At 36.4% G+C, this 22,562-nt stretch overlaps 2 protein-coding genes across 6 annotated transcripts in view; one reads left to right on the forward strand and one right to left on the reverse strand.

The window, feature by feature from the left end:
- The window catches only part of LOC111047733 (low choriolytic enzyme), a 170,519-nt gene that overhangs the window by 127,244 nt on the left and 20,713 nt on the right, over positions 1 to 22,562 (forward strand). For 2 of the 3 annotated variants that reach the window (XR_005571333.1, XM_039428284.1), the window contains 2 exons: positions 1,662 to 1,761; positions 2,151 to 2,467. The exons of the other annotated variant lie outside the window; for it this stretch is intronic. Coding sequence is in view for 1 of the 2 variants with exons in the window: in XM_039428284.1 (XP_039284218.1) it covers positions 1,662 to 1,761; positions 2,151 to 2,325 (275 nt within the window). In the remaining variant the exon portion in view is untranslated. Of the gene's footprint in view, positions 1 to 1,661; positions 1,762 to 2,150; positions 2,468 to 22,562 lie in introns of those variants that run through there. 3 annotated transcript variants of the gene reach the window in all.
- Positions 1,947 to 22,562, reverse strand: part of LOC111055709 (protein tilB homolog) — a 51,695-nt gene continuing 31,079 nt past the window's right edge. For 2 of the 3 annotated variants that reach the window (XM_039428280.1, XM_039428279.1), the window contains exons 5-9: positions 6,949 to 7,030; positions 5,448 to 5,678; positions 3,943 to 4,108; positions 3,060 to 3,148; positions 1,947 to 2,729 (exon numbers count right to left, since the gene is read on the reverse strand). In XM_039428280.1, coding sequence (XP_039284214.1) covers positions 2,552 to 2,729; positions 3,060 to 3,148; positions 3,943 to 4,108; positions 5,448 to 5,678; positions 6,949 to 7,030 — 746 coding nt within the window. In that variant the 3' untranslated portion in view covers positions 1,947 to 2,551. Of the gene's footprint in view, positions 2,730 to 3,059; positions 3,149 to 3,610; positions 4,109 to 5,447; positions 5,679 to 6,948; positions 7,031 to 22,562 lie in introns of those variants that run through there. The other variant, XM_039428281.1, reaches the window with a different exon arrangement.

Below are 22,562 nucleotides of genomic sequence, written 5' to 3' on the forward strand. Positions count from 1 at the left end.
AATCGCCACTAGAAACCTGCGTCCTGACATCATAAAGACTGCACAAGATAACCTCAAGAGCAGTGGATTCCTGCGAACCTTTTATGAGGGACAAAAGGTTGCAACACGTAATTATTCATCACCTGACAAAAAATGGAAAATTAGAAGAGTAGTCAACAGGGATGGGGATTTGAACTACACACTATTAGTGAAGGGGCAGTTGTTGCGACACCATGCAGATCAAATCAGAGCAGTGGGGGCAGAAGCAGAGGAGGATTTGCCTGCCAACTTGAATCAGCCAGTGTTGGCACACCAAGCGACTCAGCCACCAGGAATGCAGCAGGCAGAAAGCAGCCAGGGCATGGAACAGCAGCCAGCGGTAGCGGCGGAGATACAAACACAACCTGTAGATGCAGCACAGAAACAACCTGTAGACACAGCCCCTGAGCCAGTTATGCCAGAGCCACCACGTAGATCAGGGAGAGAAATAAAGAGGCCAGTACGTTTGAACTTGTAAAATTAGGGGGAAGATGTCATATACCTTCCAATTACCGATTAAGAAGGCACTGGCTGACGATTCGATTCATATGGCTATGTACAATACGAAGTTATTATGATGAGAGTAAACAAGGAATGAAGTGTTATAATTTCCTATCAATGAGTTAATTTTATTATTAAAAAAACTAAGGATACAACAATACTATAGTAAGATGAAAAGAAAAAGAGGGTTTTGAAGAGTTTGGCATTGCATTTTTGTAATTGTCAAGATAATGAAAAACGTCATGGACAGGATCTGCTATTAAACGCAATTTTTCATCTACACTGTCAATAAAAAAAATCATTGAAACCATCTGGTGTATGACTAGATATTTTATCACCTTTAGCTACTCCATTCCTTTTCAAATTCTCTCTGACTATTGACCACAATTCCCTTGGCTTGTTTTTAGCATGCAAAATATGATTGTTTTTGTAATCAAGTTTTGTCTTTTTTACCATTTTTTAAAAGATCTTTTCGTCTTTTTTACCATTTTTTGAAAGATATTTTCAACTGATTATATATGCTTTTATGAGTGGCAGAACCGGAAATCTTATAGAGGTCGTACATAAGTAAAAATTGTTCCTTAATATTTTTAATCTCTTCAGTGTACCAAAATAATTTTACTGGAGGACATCTGCCACTTTCAACACATCTTATGGGAAGAGCTGCATCAGCAATACAAAGAAATTTATTGAAAAAGTGGGAAAATTTATCCTCAATACTATTGATTGCATAAACATCTAACCAATTTGTTCATCTAACAGCCTTCAACTAGATGTCATTTTGAAGCTTTTATAATATTCTACAACACTGTGCCAATAATATTGGTGTTTGTTCACTCTGAATACATTTACAGGGTGAAAAATAAAATTTTGCCCCCAAAAAATCTAATTTCAAGAGATTGAAGTTATATTTGCCATAGTGAAAGTTGCTATTACTCAAAAATGACCAGGGAGTGCCTTATTCATGACATTTGCGCCCGGCCAATGAATAATGATTATAATCTGAAATGGAATAATTTTACACCACAATAATTGATAACTTTATGATAATTTTCTGTGTTGAATGATAAGTAATTCATATAATGTATCATAACTATTATAGATATGACTTATATCTATGATAACGATTATTTTATTTTCAGAGTTTCGATCTAATTTTGACAAACAGAGTTTGGACAATACATCATACACATTCGAGTATGACTATGACAGTATCATGCATTATGGTAAATACTTTTTCAGGTAAGTAAGATGCTGAGACCTTCCAATTAGATTCAAGAAATTCAAAACTCAATAATACATAAAACGATTTAAAACTCAATAATAACATAAAGGTATCTATCATTATTTACAACGTATCACATATTGTTGAAGAATAATTATTATCCTCAAAAGATATAATCATAATAAAAGTATAATATGATATGTAATTTCAAAATAGGTTATGTATTAATCATAATTCAATTTCTGATGCTATGAATTAAGGTACCTTATTCAACAATGATGCATCCAGTTATCCAATAATATGACACACAATGAAGATAGATCAAGTACCTTGATGAAAATCTCTGTTCTGGAAACACATCGTCAAGTCTGTCTAAATAATTCAGCACAAATCATTTTCTTTCCAGTACAAACAAAAGTAAACCAGTGATCACACCCAAGTTTCCCGCTACGAAGCTCGGACAGCGCAAGATGTTGAGCAAAACCGACTGTCTCAAAGTCAATCAACTGTACGGCTGCTTGGAAAAATCGAAATACTCACAAAAAAAATATTATAATCTGTGTAATTTTCTGGGACTTTGACAGAAAACCATTACTAGGCTATTATTGTGGCTCCTATCGACCGTACTTTACACTCAAGACTCCCTCATATGTGCCATATGTGTATCTCGTAAATAGAATTCTTAATAAATATTACATAGAGAAATATAGTAAGTAGAAACCATTTTTGATATTTTCTGTTCCACTTTCAACTGTTCAACATCTTTTTATTTGAATTCACCACATTGCATGGAAGCATGATGATGTTTTACATTAATGGTGGAACTTCTGGATTGTCCGTGAAGTCGGCTGATGGGATTTTCTCTTCCATCACATTTTCTCTCGATGGCTTCAAGGGTTTTAATGTATAGTCATCTTGCTTGCAAATTTTTGTGTAATCCAAATAAGTATCTTTCTGGCTGGAACCTATTTCAAGATACTCGCGTCTGCAAATCAAATATGTTTGCATTACAAACTCATCCAAATAAATAATGATTAGCACGTTAATGTATTACCTTCACTACCGGTATGCTGCGAAAACTTCCATGCTGTAAACTGAACCCTAAGATCAGAATTAGATCAAAAATATTGGATACAGGATTAAGAGTATCTCATATTTTTTATTCGATTGAATAAAGACAAGACTGAAAATCAATTTTTCAATAGTAGCATAAAGAGCATAGCATTAAATTTCATTATTCATTATCAATATTCATTCCATTTTCAATGTACTCGTACAATGTAAGTTCATCATGAAAAATTTATTTGTCACTCACCTTGCAGAGTGTGTATTATTTTCACTACTTTCCTTGAGAAATTCCAAAGGATCGGGCTTCGGTTTTAACAGTTTGACTTCCCTGTTCATCTGAGAAATCAATTGAATTCATATTTAATTTATCAAAATAATGAATAAATATTCATTTTGTGGTACTATACCTCATCTATAAGTCGAGGATGATACATAAAGGCGGGTTTGCAGTGATATAGTGTAATATTATCTTTAAAACATGCTCCACTATTATGAGAATCATAAATTAGAACTCCATTATGAGTTTGAAAATTGTTTCCCGGTGGTTCGGAATCCACCTAAAACTGTAGGTCCACTCATCTCTCATCATCATCTGTTATTCACCCATGCACAAGTATAGAGATTAGTGGGCATCATACTTGGAGAAAAACCTTACATTATTTACTTCAAAAAAGAGACGTGTATAATGAAGAGTACCATATGGTACGGTTCTTGGCATCCTAAAGATTATAATTTATTCAATTAACTCCTAATAGAATGGAATTTTTATCATGATCCATTAAATCTCTTAAACATTTACAAATTATCTATCTTATCTTCATTAAATTACTTTATGTTTTTCAATCAAAGATGAAGCTGAAACCAAAGAGCTACATATTGACTTTATCAAATACTTTCAAAATATTAGAATATACTATTTTACTCGGTCACTTACCCACCAACATGTTTCAAGACTGTTGTAAAATTACATTGACAAAATTCTCGTGTATTGTACAATCCCTATAGCTTGTAAAGCAGGTCTATCAATTTATATAAAATCACAGATGATAATCAAGTTTTTTCTATTTAATTCATTTTAAAGATATGTTTTGTATGTTTGTATATATTGCTGTATATCCTCCACTATTTACCTTTGGCATTGTGATCACTAGATGACCTGACGTCTGAGAACGTTTAGCTGATGCTTCAGCTATTTTAATCTCTTCATCAAAAGTCAATTGAAAAACTTTTCCTTTTATTAGAACCTTGATGTAGAATGGTTGCACATCTATGTCAATGAATGATATGTCCAAGTGCCTGTACAAAGAAAATCATAACAGTATTGTTCTTCCACCTGAGACCTGAATTGAAAAATAGGCATGTCCTCTTTTGTTGAATGTACATTGATGTTGTGTAATTTCACAATTATTGTAAAAACATAGTTTTATTCTTGTTAAATCCACATTTATCATTTAATCAATTCATAATTCAATAGATTTGGATTCGGCAAAAATAAAACCATGTTTCTCACAAATAAAATAAATTGTATGATATTTTTATTACACATTTACATTGGAAAGTACCCATTACTGCACTGATTACAGAACGCAAAAAGAAACATTTTCCTACACTCCAGTTTTGCAAAATATCACAAAATACTTAGAATCATATTATGCACCATCCAAGTTTAACGCTAAACCACGTTTACTTGTAGATATGGTTGCATTTATCACAATGTGTTCCATATGGGGTTTAAACGAGCAGCTGACATTTCTCCATTTCGGTCAGTTCGCGAAAACCGAAATTAAGTTAGCAACACTGACTAGTCAGTTAACAGTGGATCATTCCAATGGCTATAATAATAATAATATTATTATTCCAATGGATAAACTATGAAACCCCAATCAAGCAATCAATATTATCAGAGCGTCTCCCATCGCCCAGTCAGGAGCCAGCTGGACTACTCGTAAACAAAATGTTGAAGTGGTTGGAGGTTCGAATACAGCCACATGCAGTCTTCTTTTTTGTTTTTTTGCTTAGAATTTTCATTTTCAATTAAGATTATCCTTGTAATTTTGACAAAATAAATAATTTAAAATCAATTAATAAATGGTTTATGTTAAGATTCGAAAAACTAAATTATTAATTGATTATTTTGATTAAATTTGAAACTATTTGTTTTCAATTAATAGAATATCAATTTAATTAAAATTAAAAAACTAGAACTATACCATATTGAAAATTGATAAATAGTCAGAATAGGTAAATAATAATTCTGTTTTCCTATAAAAATAAACCTCTGACTGAAATATTGTAGGCCTTTTTGACATACTCGCTTTTCACATTGAAAATGGTGACCTTTCTTGTTGATGAGATATCAAAATAGTTGAGTTCGAGATAACTTTGAAATATCACCTGAAATTTCATCCATGTGTGGATGAAAGATATAGGCTTAACTGATTCATGTTTTTCATAGATTTAATTTGGTTAAAACACAAATTTGAAATTGTCAACCACTTTTATTATTTGACAATTTCAAATTTGTGTTTTCATAATGGAAAAGTATCACAACATCACTCACAACACAAAACCGTAAAATTTAATTTGTTCTTCAGTCTTCACGTTACTCAGTAGCTACTTGTTACTCAGTACTCACTTGTATGTGTGAAGTTCCAGAACATAAAAGTTAAAGTCATCATCTCTGAAACGAAAATCTATTTTGGCTTCATTCACATTCAGTGGTATTCCATCCTTGTTGAACAATCTAATAACACGCTTTTGCCTTGTCTCCTCAGTTATATTCTTTGATTCTTTTGATTTTCTGATGTGATTTGCAATCTCGATACGAGCCTCAGGTGTATTCTCTGTTTTCTCAGACCAGAATGATCTACAGTCATGAAAGAAAAAAGTACATCATACAACTAAAATTTCATAAAAAATATACGGTACCTACATAGAATTCCATGTTCAATAAGTATTCGGATGATAGAGTAGTAGTAGGTCTTATAACATTTGAATATTCAACCTATTTAAAAAACCTATCTCAATAATGATTGACATCAAGGAATAGGAATAGTTCAAGCATGGGCCCTGACAGAATTGGTAAATTAGTTTATCGTCTCTGGTCCTTACCGGGGATTAGAAATTGGATAATTTATTTAATTCAACTAAATGTGAAACAGGCGGACTTCTTAGAACTTGATTGCACTGATGACTCTTTTAAAAACCAAGTGCTGTATGACTCGGAGTCAGGCCCCGGGCTTAGGTGAATGGCGCCCTGGGCAAATGTTCTACTTGCACCCCCCTTATAACTATAATGTACAAGAAAATAATCTATGTCACTTATATCTTATAAAGTGAATAACAAGAGATAACAGGATCAAGTCTTTCAAACACAAAACTGTAGACCTCTTAACATTCTTCAGATGATTCAAAGCGGAAACTCCTCTGCAGAGCAGTTAGTGACTGCTCTCCTTAGAAAAAAGGACTGCTTGGAAAAAACTCTACTTTAAGAGCTACTTTAAGATTAATTAATTAATTAAATAATTTTATTAAATAATTAATTAAAAGCTACTTTAAGATTTGAGAAAGTAAACTTCAATTCATGTTCTATATTTTATTTAAACACGTCATGGATTCCACAAAGTTCTTCCTGTTCTCCACACATTTTGAAGTGCAGACATTCATTTTCAAATTCACTTCTTATGTCTATTCTTATGTCACTTCTATGTATATTAGTGTAGGAGGCACCCTAGCCTATAAAGCAGGCTTAGTTTATCGGCAGCTTGTGGTATGACCTCTTTCTTTGATTCTGTTTGAACAAGAGCAGAGAGTATGGTATTTAAATCTTATCAGTTGAATTTTCAAAAGAGAAATCATATAATTCTCATGTTTCTTACTATTCACATTTTACATTTCCGACAGCCTGTATTATATTTACATGTTCTGCTGTTCTATGTATTTTTGAAAATCTTGTGTCAGATATTTTTGGTGGGTATTCTGATTCTCTAAATAATTTTCATCATCTCTTATTTGCGTCCTCAAAAATTTGGCGCCCTAGGCAAATGACCAGTCTGCCCATTTATAGCCCGGGGCCTGCTTGGAGTGACCTAGAAAAAGAATTCATTTATTTTTTTGGAAAATATGATATGACTCACTTATCTTCTCCCTCCTCATCAATTTCCTTGTTACTTTGATCACCTTCCTTGGAGTATGATTTTCTCTGTTTTTCACGTTTACCTAAATCAAACAAGACAGACATTCATAGTTCCATTTGTAGTGAGTATATTCATCAAGATGCACAACCTATATATAATCCAATCAACCTTATTGTATATAAACTACTAGCAGGTAACCCGTGCTTAGCAAGGGTCTATTTAAAACTTGACGTAATGAAATCCAGAAGAATTGGAAATAGGCCTATAAGAATCCTCAGTTGATTAAGAATTTATAAATCAAGTAAATCAGTTCAGTAGTTCAGATGTGATGATGTGTCAAACATAATTTTCTATCATCTACACGTGTATACGTGTTTAAGCCAGTCCTTTCCTCTATTATAGTATAGATGATGATAGATGGATATATCATCCATCTATCTATCATCTTCTATACTATAATAAAGGAAATGAATGAGAATACATTTTGAAAGGTTTGAGATATCGATGTGCGGTTTCCACCATACCTTTTCCTGGAAATCCTGTATCGGAATCATGTATCATATGACCATCTTCCAATTAAAAAAAGAAGTTGGATTCAAAATGGTAGTTCCAAAATGGCAAAAAAAATTTAGGTGTGATGGAAAACCTGTTTTTATCTTTCGAAAAGGATCCCCAATCATACCTAACTTCTAATTTCCCTTTTAAGAGGAATGAGTTGTATAAAAAGGTGGGTTCTGGCACAACCTTGGGTTGTGCCAGAATCTGCCTTTTCATTTTCAAGGTCACCCAAGTCGACCAAACCTAACCTCAAGGTCAGCCAAGACGACCAGGTCACCCAGGTCGACCAAACCTGACCTCAAGGTCACCCAAGACGACCAGGTCACCCAGGTCAACCAAACCTAACCTCAAGGTCACCCAAGTCGACCCCCATACCAAAAAACCCGTTTCAAGGTCAAAAAGTAGAGAAAAAGTTTAAAAATTGACCTAACCTAACTTTCCATAGTCAAACCTAACCTATTCAATTAAAAATAAAATAAAAATTATTTAAAGTTAAATAATAATTATTTAAAATTAAAAAAAACAATTAAAATTAAATAAAAATTAATTAAAATTAAAAAAAAATATTAAAATTAAATAAAAATGGAGTAGAATAAAAATGGGAAGTCTGGCTAAATAAAAATTAGCAATCAATCCATATGGCTGGTAAATTAGCAAACAATCTGTATGGCTGGGCAAAAAATTAAATAAAAATTGATTAAAATTAGATACAAATTAATTATAATTGAATAAAAATTAATTAAAAATAAATAAAAATCAAATAAAATTAAATCCCAAGGCCTGCTGTGATGGTGGGAGTGGGTTTGTGTATATATTGACTGCCACTGGGAGTCCTGTTGTCATTGAGCTACCAATCAGCATGTGTGAGAGATACATCTCGTGCTGTCAGTAGTGTGTGTATGTGTGTGTGTGTGTCTGATTTTTGTATGTTCAATAAAAGTAGCAATGAATTGCTGATTCTTATTCCTCAAATCCTCTTCACCCACATTTAGTAATATAAGAAAAAGTGATCATTCTATAGAATAATGTACAAGGAGCTTGAATATCCAAACAGTAATGAGATATCCTCTGGGTAGCATGTATGCTTTCAGATATGAATTCTAGAGTGTAATCAAATCATTGTATCACAAGTGATATATTTTTCCAGTTATATTTCCCAGAACAGCATACAATAGTATTCAGTCAGTCACTGTTCAGTCACTGTTCACTTACAGCTCGCTGGAAGCTGCAATGAGCTTGGATATAGTTGTTAAAGTATACATAATAAACAACAAGTAAATAGATATCCACTGTGATGTAGTGGTTAGCACTTCTGCTTTCCATTCTAGAGGACTCTGGATTGAATTATTCATAAGGACCTGGGTTTGAATCTTCATTGTATATATGGGGATGTTTGGTTAAGGAATGTAGGTAGGTGGAGTGTAGGTATAATTGTTTGTAAACCATTACACCACAATGGATATCTTCTGTTAAAATAACTTTTTTCAACTATGACTCAACAGAAAATTCAAAAGCTGGATCACCATCCTCCATCCTGAATCTCTTAACCCAATCAGTGCCTTCAACCAGTGAAAAGCCCACAAATATAATCTTCTCCTTGCCCAATCCTAGCAGAACTTTAGTTTCTAATAAAAATCAATCATTGCTATAAATAACCATTGATGTCAGGTGGACTCATGAGAGCTGTATAAAAGGAGTGAGCATTGTTCTATTATATCAAGTCAATGGAAATCTTGTGATAAGAAGTGTAAAGCAGTGATTACAGTTTTGTGCAAAGTTTTTACAGTGATGGGTGATCAATCTCATGTCTGGGACTATGAACTTCAGAGACGAAAATCATTCAAAAAATGGACAAATATTTCGCCAGCACTTTCTGCAGAGAATCTTGCTGCACAAGGCTTCTACTACACTGGTGAGAGTGATACGGTATGCTGTGCATTTTGTAACATTCATATTAGTCATTGGATCAAGACCGATAATCCAAGAGAAGTTCATAAAAATGCTAGTCCAAATTGCAGATTGACATACAATGTCGCCATTGCAGATGAGAGGGGTGATTAGATGCTTTTGTATGATGATCGTTTGAAGTTGTTCAATGATGGTGATGAGGAAAATGCAAGCACACTAGCTGAACAGGGGTTTTTCCAAGACATTAATGGATATGTGCAATGTGTGTTCTGCAAAATGATTCTAGACTCTGTCAGCAGAAGACCTAGTCACATGGACTTCTGCCCTAAATGCTGTAAACAGGAAAAAGCGGAGGAGGATGAATCATCTATTGTGTGGGAGGAGGAGGTATAAAAGGAGAAGGCAGCAGCTATCATTCATTATTCTACAATCATGGCACCTTCAAGCATCTACCAAGCAGCACTCTACCTCGTGCTAGCACTCAATGCCAGCGCATTGGATCCAAAGTACAGGACACAGAAATTTCTCACTTCAAGGGAACACGGACTGGATATGTCGAACATCTGTCATATGCAACAGTGCCTGCTAACATCAGGGATTCCTGCTCTATGTGGTAATCAGTCAGCGATCGATCGGATGTTCATTGATATCAGAGACTGGTACATGATTATGGCCGGGGAACGAGCTATGGAGGGAGCTCTCCACAAACAAGTCAACTGCGCATACAATCTGCGCACCTGTCTTCACCCTACATTCACATCGCTGGACTTTCTGGAAGTGGTTGTTGCAAGGTCAGTCAAGGTCTGTGCACTGTGCTGTGAAGAATAAGCATTGTTATTACTACTCCAGTGAGTACTGCAAGTGCTACAACAACTCTTGCTGCTAGCATCACAACTACTCAAGCTAGTACTACAACTCCTGCTAGCACTACAACTCCTGCTAGTACTACTCCAACTAGTACTGCTGCTACTACAACTCCTGCCACTTTGCCAGACCCAGTAACAACATCAACTTGCAGTGGAGCAAGCAGACATGTGTGAGTGTGGAGACTGTCTACTAGTAACCAGCAACCAATGGATCATACAACCATTCCTAAACTTTGGAGATAAGGACCTGCCTGAACCGTTTGGAATGGCTCAAAACTTCTTGAAGACATTGACATACATCTTCCATGATGCTGAAGTATCAAGCTGCACTGATCTATGTGAGGAAGCAGTCATCTTGAAATTCGTGCTCAGCAGAGGATTTTGTGAAATAAGCAATTGACTAGGAGATTTGTATCACTGGATAGTTCTTGATATATTGGACTTTAATATTATCTTTGTGTACTATATATATTTTCATGCATACACTGTAAATAAACATCAAGTAATACCACAACTGTTGTACATTTTATTCCATACAACCTTCAACTTCTAGAGTAAGCACAAAGTGTGAGATAAAGCATAAATTACATCCTATACTGTTAGTCATTCAATAAAATAGGAATCATCCTACTCTGATAAACTTATTTTTATGCAGGAAGTTGGTTAATCATGACTTCCACCAACATCATGGTCCAATGAACTTGCTGCCTATATAAATGCTAATTGAAAAATTCATATCGCCAGTATGGATAAGACAGTGATAGCGCGAGAGCTGCACAGACAAGCTCGTTGGAATTTTCCGACAAGAAAGGTTACTGTCAAAGGTCTTGACGATCTCTATCAGGCTGACCTTGTTGAGATGATACCGTATGCTCGACAGAACAAAGGTTACAAGTACATTATTACAATCATAAATTGTCTCAGTAAGCTTGCATTTGCTATACCAATTAGAAATAAGTCAGCTAATGACATTGTTGGGGCTATGCGTCCTATATTTGAAAAACATCCAATGAAAAATCTACAGACCGATGATGGTAAAGAGTGGTTCAATACAAAATTCCAACAACTTGTGAAACAGTATAATGTGAATCATTACTCAACTAGATCAGATAAGAAGGCATCTATAGTGGAACGCTTCAACAGAACACTTAAACAGTTAATGTGGATCAAGTTCACTGAGCGAGGAACCTATCATTGGACAGACATTCTAACCCCACTTCTCAAAGAGTATAATGCCAAGATTCATCGAACAATAGGTATGTGGCCAGTAGATGTGCAGAAGAAGCATGAGAAAGTGCTGCTTTCCAGGCTCAGCAAACAAAGACAAGAGTATAAGGATAAGTTGGATAGTAAACCGGAAAACAAGTTCTATCCTGGTCCTGGTCAAAACATTGAACCAGGTGATAAGGTGAGAATCAGCAAGTATAAAAAGACTTTTGACAAGGGTTATCTAGCCAATTGGACAAATGAGCTGTTCACAGTAACACATGTACGTCACACAGTACCTGTAACATATGAATTGGAAGACTATAGAGGTGAGCCTATTCAAGGAGGGTTTTACTCTGAAGAAATTGTAAAGACAGTGCCAAGTGTCTTTGAGATTGAAAAGGGTTTGAGGAAAAGAGGGGACAAGCTGCTACTTGTGGATTGATGAAAGTGACTTGATCTAAGATGAGAGAGGTTGTACAATAGTGAAACCTGTTCAAAGTTAGTGATTTCGATTGTGTGATGAAAGGTTGTGGTCTGGAAATGGACAATAAGAAGAAGCAGCATGGTCCTTTGTTCCCCAACCATATAAGATGCATTATATGTGGTCCTTCAGGGTGTGGTAAGACAAATCTACTGTTCAACATGCTTTTTAATCCAAATGGAATACATTTTTCAAATATACATCTTTTTTCAAAGACTACATTTCAGTCCAAGTACAAGTTACTTAGAACCATCATGCAGGGACTAGGCAATGAGATGGAATATGAAGAGTGTGATACAAGTGAGGAAATACCTGAACCACATGAACTGCCTGCCAATTCAATACTTATCTTTGATGACGTAATTTGTGAGCAACAGGATGCCATCAGGAAATACTTTAGTGCAGGCAGACACAGTGATGTTGATGTTTTCTATCTGGCACAGACCTATAGCCGCATTTCAAAACAGCTGATTCGTGACAATGCAAATTTTCTAATCATGTTTGAACAGGATGAGCTGAATTTGAAGCATCTGTATAGAGACCATGTCAGCGCCGATATGACCTTTGATCAGTTCAAGGACATGTGTAACAAGGTTTGGTCATCAGCTGCACATGCATTACTTGTCATTGACCGCTCATCAGGAAAGAATGCTGGGTGCTACAGAAATGGTATCAACACCTATTTAGTTGAGGTGTAAGTCTAGTAGAGTATCAGTCTGTTATTGTGAGGCAAGCAGGATGGTTTGACCTCGTCAGAAGACATTGGAGGAGGTAGCTCCTACCATCAAGGAGATTGCAAAGCTGAGATGTAACATCAAGAGAAAGCATAAGGAGCTCACACTTGGAAGAGAATTGACAGAGGAGCAACATGCAAAACATTTCAAACCGCTAACTGAACCACTAGGAAAAATTATTGAGACTCTTCAGATTCCTGCAGCCCAGCAGCAACCACCTCCAGCTCAGCAACAAGCACCTCCAGCTCAGCAACAGCCACTGGCTCAACCATTAGCAGAACAACATTGGCTTATACCGCCTACACCGCCAACAACTCCAATCCAACCCAGGCATGTTCAACGTCCATTACCACCACAACTAGAAGTTGTTGAGGAGCAGGAGGAGAAGGAGGAGGAGGAATCACCAACCTATGAATCATTTGTAGAAGCAGCAGGCTCCACTCTGGCTCCAAGTACTTCAGCAGTTGCAAGAAAATTATTGTCCAAGGGTAGGACTTGGAGTGATGATGATGAGGACGAGGAGGATATTGAGGCAGAGTTGAATAACAGCAGTCCTAAGGAAGTGTACAACATTTATACTCAAAGTGGATTGAGTGGAACCAAAATGGGTCCATATGTTTATAGAGCGATGTTGAATGATAGTAGTGCAGATACTACATTTGGACCAAGATTAGTTGGAAACAAGTACTATTTGGGTGGTAGGCATTTAACCTTTGGAAGTGATGGCTCAAAGATAGAACTGACTGACCCTGCAGATGAAGAACATAAAATGATTTTTGATACAACAGCCAGACTATGTGAGCTGATTTTTAAAAAGAAGCCTTAAAATCAACTTGCTACATCACCTGACTCAAATGCATACAAACACATTCTGTATTTGACCAATTTGTATAGAAAAAACCATGACCTAGTTGGACGTATTATAAACTCCAATGATGCCAAGTACAAGAAGACAATTTATCCACTGATAAGGAATGGTAAGCATAGTGGGAGAGGACTGGTGACATCATTTAATATGGTGGCAAACAATCGAACTAAGATTGAGTATGTCTACTACAATGATCCCAATGAGTTGGTGGACAGACTAAGACTGTTGGATCAGTCCAAGGCAGTTGGCAACACTGGACATGAGAATGAAATCAATTTGATTCTAGAAGAGTTGGTGGAAGGCAGCTATATAGTTGGTAACCCTGCATACTAGCTTTGCTATATAAGAGACCTGATATGTATATACATATTAGTTGAGCTATGGATTCTGAGGGAAACATTAATGCACACTGTAGATGTTTGATAAATTTAGCACATCCACGTGCTGATGGAGATGCTGTTAACTTTGCAACATGTAGAGAACTGATTTCAATGTGGCTGCCAAAGACAAGGGACAATACCACATCTCAGGTATTTACAAGTCTCAACGATTCAATACTCACTGATATGCTGGATCCAATTAAGCCTACTGATGGAGTGAACAATCGATATCTTGAGAAGAGGCTGATTGAGTTTGCTGGTAAAATGTTTACATTGTATTTAGACATTGTGTTAGATCCGGAAAATGCTAAAACTATGAAGGAATGGGAAACTATGAAGGCCACCTGATGAAATGAAGAAACGTTTCATAGATCTTATGGGATTACCGGGACCACCACCTGCAACACCACCTGAAACATCATTGCCACCAGCACAAACATCGCCCACACCAAAAAGTATAAAACCAGCTGCTAAAGCCGTTAAGAAGCATTAGATGGCTGGATATAAGAGAGTGAGGAGGTACCAAGGGAGAAGGGTACTATCATCAATTGCAAAATCTGCCAGTTCAATAGTTAAAAATAGTGCTGGCACTATAGTTAATAAAGCAATAGACATTTTACCTGTAGAACCCCAGCTACCAGTACTGGGGACCCAGTACCAAGTTAGAGAAGCGATTGGCGATAGGTGATCCGGGTATAAATATCTTGACCGTGCTTGCAAGGAGCACAATATTGCCTACTCCAAAAATAGTGATACAGCGAGCTGAGCAAAGGCTGACAACATCTTGGCAGATCAAGCTTGGAATGTGGTAGACTCTTCAGATGCAGGAGTACTCAGGAAGGCTGCAGCACTAGCAGTCACCAACATCATGAAAGCCAAGGCAAAGTTTGGTGGAGGAGCAAGAAGTTGTAAGAAGAAGAATTCCAGGAGAAGTCAGTACACATCGTCCAAGAAAGGTAATGAACTTTATCTGAGACATCAGCAGACATCGTCCAAGAAAGGTAAAGGTCTTTATCTGAGACATCAACAGGGGACGGGAAATGGGGCATGCCGTCATTGTCAATGCAGAAGACAATGATTGCTCTGCCTGACCGAGCACTCACAACACAGACCTCTACAAGTTCGTGTGTTGTCTAAAGCTGAATCACTTTCGAGGAGTGTTTATGCGGGATGCCCTACCATTGGATGGACCCTTGAGACAAGAGTGTGATATCATCAACCTGGATACCAGCAGTGGAGCAGGCACACATTGGGTGTGCTATGTGAAAAAGGATAATGTCACCCAATACTTCGATGGATTTGGCAACCTGAGACCACCACAGGAGTTTATTGACTACATGCATTGAGGGCTGGAGCCAGCATCAAGGATCAAGTATAACTATGAGCAGAAGCAGCAGGAACTATACTCACATATCTGTGGACATTTGTGTTTGAAGTTCTTGATTGATAATAATTAAAATCGATTAATATCACAATCTGTCCATCTATATTTCTTTTACCCTTTACTCTTAGTATATAAGGCTGATGAAGGGAAATTGATAGTCATTTTATAAATGTATATTGAGCAGGCAACATCATGATGCTCTATTTTGGAGGTAAAACGTCAGTTCTGGAGAGCAAGTATCTTCCACCACTTGATGTGAGCAGTGGTGACTGGGAAATTGGATTAACTGGCTTTACAAGTTGTAACTCAATACCAAATGTTGAGGAAGGTTTTAAAAATGTACTACATTTTTATGCAAATAATAGAATTCCTAAGAAGGGTGATACTAGTGCAGAGATAACACATGATGAGCAAGTAATAGAATTCCTAAGAAGGGTGATACTAGTGCAGAGATAACACATGATGAGCTCAATACCAATTGAGTCCTCAATACCAAATGTTGAGGAAGGTTTTAACAATGTACTACATTTTTATGCAAGTAATAGAATTCCTAAGAAGGGTGATACTAGTGCAGAGATAACACATGATGAGCTTCAGAGTATGGCAAAATCAAAGTTTCATAGCTACTGGAATAGTGTGATCTCCATACATAAACCTGGGGAATCTGATGAGGATGAAGATGAGGAGGTTATTGGTAAAAGGTGTACAAGGGCTACTACTACTACTACCAGTAAAGATTTGGTTATGCATTATGTATCATTACCAACAGGTAGTTTTGAATTTACCACAATTGCCAACTTGCTTGCACAAAGGCTGTTTGAGCATGATATTCATACTGCAGAGATGATGGACATGTGAAGAGATTTAGAGTTACAGAGGGCTGTTCAGGAGACCCTGCTCTACTAATATCTATCTACAGTGCTGCTTTTCGGGATACTGTACAAACTGATGGAGTATGCAGCATTTCAGAATGAGAGGAAAGGTCGGCAGAGGTCTATCATAAGACCACAAAATATAGAAGAGGATTTTCAATGACTAATATATATATTCTGTTTTATAATGGAAAATAAATATATATGGGAAGAATAAAAATATTGTTTTCTCTTCTCTACCCACTATATACAAAAAAATATATCCTCTGGTTCTGTTGATACTGACCTTTAATACTTACCTTTACCGCCTTGGATTCGAACCTGGAACCTCTGACTTGGAAAGCTGACATGGTAGCCACTACACCATAGAGGATTCATGTTTGAAGACTCAAATTATATAGAATATGATACTTCTTCCTACTAATGATAATGAGGAATTGAGAAGTGAGTCTTGATGGGGTGACATCATCATAGACCTGGTGAAACAGGAAAAGTTATCCCCACCACCACCACTTTCCTCTGTTTGGTATAAGAAGGTGTGTCAGCACTGAGAGGTATTCAGTCTACTGCAACATATTGTCAAACAGTGAGCTATGTCTGCAGGATGCAGTGATTGAGCTTGAGGAGGAACTACATAATCATGGTATTATCTCGTTGACAGACTTTTTCAACAATGCAGGACATTTGGAATCATGTCCAGATCATGAGTCTTACATTTTTGCTTGCTCCAGACTTTGGGATAAACGATAGGCAGTTGTAATGCAGTAAGCGTGGACAGTGTCATTCTCTATAGAAGAGGTGATATTCACAATCCATTGGAAAATACAGCTGTCAGCAATGGATGTGTGCATCAGTTCCTGACCGATGTCTTCACCCACACTATGAAAAATATCAAGGATGGAATCAACAAAGTTATAATGCAGCATTGCCCACCTGGACTCCCGATCAAGTTTAGTGTGCTGTTTGATGAGACACAAGTGTTGTTGAAGACATTCTTCAAGCTGGGACACAGCATGGTCACCATTGTGGATCTCCAACAGATGCCTGACTGGTAGAACAAGGATGTGAAAATTGTACTGAACTTTCTTGATACACAAGAACACTATTGGTGTGAATTCAAAAGCGGGTCCAAGAACTGACTCTGCTAGGATTGAGCAAGGAGAAGATTATATTTGCGGGCTTTTCACTGGTTGAAGGCACTGATTGGGTTAAGAGATTCAGGATTGAGGATGGAGAGTCAGGTGATCCAGCTTTTGAAATAATCATTTACAAGGCAGTTGCTTCCAGAATTATGTGCACACCCTACAAATTCAATGATGATGATGATCTTTTTTGTGATGAACCTGATGGACCATGCAAAGTTTGAGAGCATGAGGAGCCCTCAGCTGAGAGGTATCAAAGGACCGATGATTATACAAGAGGAGTGAAGCTGTTTAATTTGTATATTCTTTTCAATAATTGAGATTAGTTGATAAATACTATATACTTGCACATTTTCGTTATTATTCAACAACTTCCTTATCACTTGGCTATTATATGATGTTATACAGACTAGTTAAAACATGAAAATTTTTCTGTACTGTATCACTCTCACCAGTGTAGTAGGAGCCTTGTGCAGCAAGATTCTCTGCAGAAAGTGCTGGCAAAATATTTCTCCATTTTTTGAATGATTTTTGTCTCTGAAGTTCATAGTCCCAGACATGAGATTGATCACCCATCACTGTAAAAACTTTGCACAAAACTGTAATCACTGCTTTACACTTCTTCTCACAAGATTTCCATTGACTTAATATAATGAAACAATGCTCACTCCTTTCATACAGCTCTCATGAGTCCACCTGACATCAATGGTTATTTTTAGCAATGATTGATTTTTATCAGTAACTAAAGCTCTGCTAGGATTGGGCAAGGAGAAGATTATATTTGCGGGCTTTTCACTGGTTGAAGGCACTGATCGGGTTAAGAGATTCAGGATGGAGGATGGTGATCCAGCTTTTGAATTTCCTGTTGAGTCATAGTTGAAAAAAGTTATTTCAACAAAAGATATCCATCGTGAAGTAATGGTTTACAAACAATTACACCTACACTCTACCTACCTACATTCCTTAACCAAACATCCCCATATATACAATGAAGATTCGACCCAGGTCCTTATGAATAATTCAAACCTGAGTCCTCTAGAATGGAAAGCAGAAGTGCTAACCACTACATCACAGTGGATATCTATTTACTTGTTGTTTATTATGTATACTTTAACAACTATATCCAAGCTCATTGCAGCTTCCAGCGAGCTGTAAGTGAACAGTGACTGAACAGTGACTGACTGAATACTATTGTATGCTGTTCTGGGAAATATAACTGGAAAAATATATCACTTGTGATACAATGATTTGATTACACTCTAGAATTCATATCTGAAAGCATACATGCTACCCAGAGGATATCTCATTACTGTTTGGATATTCAAGCTCCTTGTACATTATTCTATAGAATGATCACTTTTTCTTACATTACTAAATGTGGGTGAAGAGGATTTGAGGAATAAAGCTTGCCACTGAAGAGCATTCCAACAAGCCAAATGGCACGGAAGCGTGCCATTGGAACGACGTGAATGGTGAATCGTGCTCGTATTTTGGTGGAGCGACAAGGCTCGATGGAATTCCAACCGGTTGAAAATCCATCGCGCCACGCCAAACCTATGTCACTCCAACTCCTTGTGAATGGGGAATCTCGATGGCATGCTGGAACGATGGAACAACCGTGAATGTGGAAACCTGTGGGTTGTCCCGTCTCAGTGCGTGTCAGACCATTGACTTGGAAGGATAGATTGCTGTTTTGCTCTTGTTTTGATTGTTGTTTTGTTCTTGTGTTGTTGTGTTGTCATGAGTTCAAACCGGGATTTTGTAATCTCTGTGATCGAGATGTACAGGGATCATACCTGTTTGTGGAAAATAACAGACCCTGGTTACCATGACAAGGTAAAAAGGAACGCTGCTCTGGAGATGATCCTTGAATTTTTTAAAACTGTTGATCCCACAGCTACAAAAGATGTAGTTACTAACAAAAGTTAACATAATATATATTTAACAGAAGTTTTTAAATGGTTTATTATCTTTATTTAACAGTATAAAGAATATATAGAATTTTCAAAAAGTGCCACACTGGTTTATTATTGTCTTAAGGTGACATATAAAGCAATAAAATTGTTGATATGTCAGATAAATAACTAAATAATGCTATCAACTTACCTTCAAATCGGCCCTCAAGCTCTTCAGGATCGCAACGCAGGTTTCAGGAATAATTACTCTCAATCTCTGTGGTGATATTGCTGTGATGAACTTCAGCTCTTCATAGTTTATCCCGGTGGCCAAGAAACGTAGAGTTGCAGCCAACCTCTCATGGGGAGTAATGCACTGTCTCATGACTGTATCTTTCTTTGTAATCATCAGTGTTACCAAACGAAGTAAATGGTTGTAGGTATCTTCATCCATACGCAAATAATTCTTCCAGTCTGAAGGTTCGACACTAAGATCTTGAAATAAATTCAGATGCGTGTGATTCCGCCTATTCGAAAATAAACGTTTCACCCATTTCCATTTGGGTTTTTTTCTTTTTACGTACAAACACACAGCTGTTGAAATCAGGAGAAGTTCCTCGTCCATACTTGATCACAAACCATCAACTACTGGAGTGATGGAATGGAGTGCTCGTGAATTGACCCACAAAATATTTACGGATTTGGATCGTTCCAGCTGGAGTGACATTGCGCCATGCCACGCCGTTTGGAACGCTTGTCAGTGGCCAGCTTAAGAATAAGCAATTCATTGCTACTTTTATTGAACATACAAAAATCACACACACACACACACACACACACACACACACACACACACACACACACACACACACACACACACACACACACACACACATATACATACACACACACACACACACACACACACACACACACACTTTTAATTTTTAATTTAAATTTTTAATTTTATTTTATTCAATTTTAATAAATTTTTATTCAATTTCAATTAATTTTTATTTAATTTTGATTAATTTTTATTAAATTTTTTGCTCAGCCATACAGATTGTTTGCTAATTTACCAGCCATATAGATTGATTGCTAATTTTTATTTAGCCAGACTTCCCATTTTTATTCTACTCCATTTTTATTTTATTTTAATGAATTTTGATTAATTTCTATTCAATTTTGATTAATTTTTTTTTAATTTGTTGCCCAGCCATACAGATTGTTTGCTAATTTTTCCAGCCATATAGATTGATTGCTAATTTTGATTTAGCCAGATTTCCCATTTTTATTCTACTCTATTTTTATTCAATTTTAATGAATTCTTATTTAATTTTAATTAATTTTTTGCCCAGCCATACAGATTGTTTGCTAATTTTTTCAGCCATACAGATTGATTGCTAATTTTTATTTAGCCAGACTTCCCATTTTTATTCAATTTTAATAAATTTTTATTTAATTTTAAATAATTTTTATTCAATTTTCCAATTGAATAGTTTAGGTTTGACTATGGAAAGTTAGGTTAGGTCAATTTTTAAACTTTTTCTTCACTTTTTGACCTTGAAACGGGTTTTTGGTATGGGGGTTGACTTGGGTGACCTTGAGGTTAGGTTTGGTCGACCTGGGTGACCTGGTCGTCTTGGGTGACCTTGAGGTTAGGTTTGGTCGACCTGGGTGACCTGGTTGTCTTGGGTGACCTTGAGGTTAGGTTTGGTAGATGTGTTTTCTATACTACTGAAATGTTCTGCTGCTTCCTTACAACAACTGAAAGCATGACAAATATTAGAAAACTTGACAAACTGAAAACTTGATATGATCAAATATTGAAGAATTTGAAATAGGTTTATAACCATCCTCGGTTGAGCAAGAATGTATATGCAAAATTTCAAGTTAATCAGTCCAGTAGTTCAGACGTGATGATGTGTCAATAGTTATTTGTGCAACTAGTGCGCAAAGTGACAGTTTGCTGCACCGAAAGAAACGTTTACACCCAAGCCATAGGCGAGGGCAGAATGGTTTGTTGAGTGCAGCAGAGGAACTTTGTGCACATATTTCACATTAGGTTTTTCCTACAGGTACCATTGAATATGAAAACTGGGTAATTATGGGTAAAATTCCCTGAAATCCATCAAATGTATATCTTTGTAATTTTATTATTAATAAATAAAATAGAATAATGTATGTGTGTTTGAATGGCGGGGGGGGGGGCTGTCATCCACTGTTGTCCACCACCACATTATAAGATTCTTATAATGTTCACCACAGTCACTGTTACCAACTTAATTTTGATTTTGCTGCACTGGTGCTCCATATAACCTACTAACTATTCTGCATTGCCATGTTGCAAATCTGGAGTGCAGGAAAAATTTCCCTGCACTAGAGCGGAAAAGTGATTCTTTGCGTTCTGTAATCAGTGCAGCAATGGCCACTTTTCAAGGTAACTGTAGAAGAACATAATTTTCCTATACTTTACACCTGTATACGTGTATAATCCAGTTCTTTCCTTTATTATAGTATAGAAGATGATAGATGGATGGATGATCATTGTTATTTTACTAAAAGATGAATAAGTTGAATAGTTTCCCTTTTCAGAGGGAGTTTTGACAACCCACAAAACTCATTTTTCATTTGAAGATATAACGGAAAGGTGCATATGACCTTATTTTTTTGCTCAGCTTGCCAAAATATCCCTCATTCCAATATCAAAATTATCGACTGACTGTACAGTGAGTCAGTCGTTCTATCAGGGCTCGAATAGTTTTGAAATTTTAATTGAATAAAAATGGAAGAGAATGATTTCTTTTCATGGAAATATCAACACCTTTATCCAAAGTCATATTAACTGCATGCATTTTCATGTTACTGATACAGTATTGATGAAACTGTAGACGTTTATTTAGCACTTTGTCTCAAAAAGCTGTTCTAGCTGAAAAATTAATAATGCATGCCACGTGTAGGCCTAAAAATTGCATCAGGAAAACGAAGTTTCAAAACTATGGGCCAGTTGCATGTACATCTGTTAAATATGGACATTAACGCCAATTAACAAATCAGAGTTAGTTTTATGGATTCATTTCTGTTCCACAAAGATTGGTTAGTTATATATCAGTGTGACGTTACTTTTGTCGTCGCATATGCCCTGCTGGCAGCAGTCGGTAGAGCAAAAGATTTTTGAATACTATTAATATTTTTATGCCTCCTGAAAAGGAATTACCACAAATTTCTCACCAGCTCTTCAAAGAGCTCAAATAATTCTCTGCTTTCAATGGCTGCAAATGGTGGCTGCTTTATGAATCCATAGTTCTCATGACTGA

The sequence above is a fragment of the Nilaparvata lugens genome, chromosome 5 (assembly GCF_014356525.2).
Source record: "Nilaparvata lugens isolate BPH chromosome 5, ASM1435652v1, whole genome shotgun sequence".
Lineage (NCBI taxonomy): Eukaryota > Metazoa > Arthropoda > Insecta > Hemiptera > Delphacidae > Nilaparvata > Nilaparvata lugens.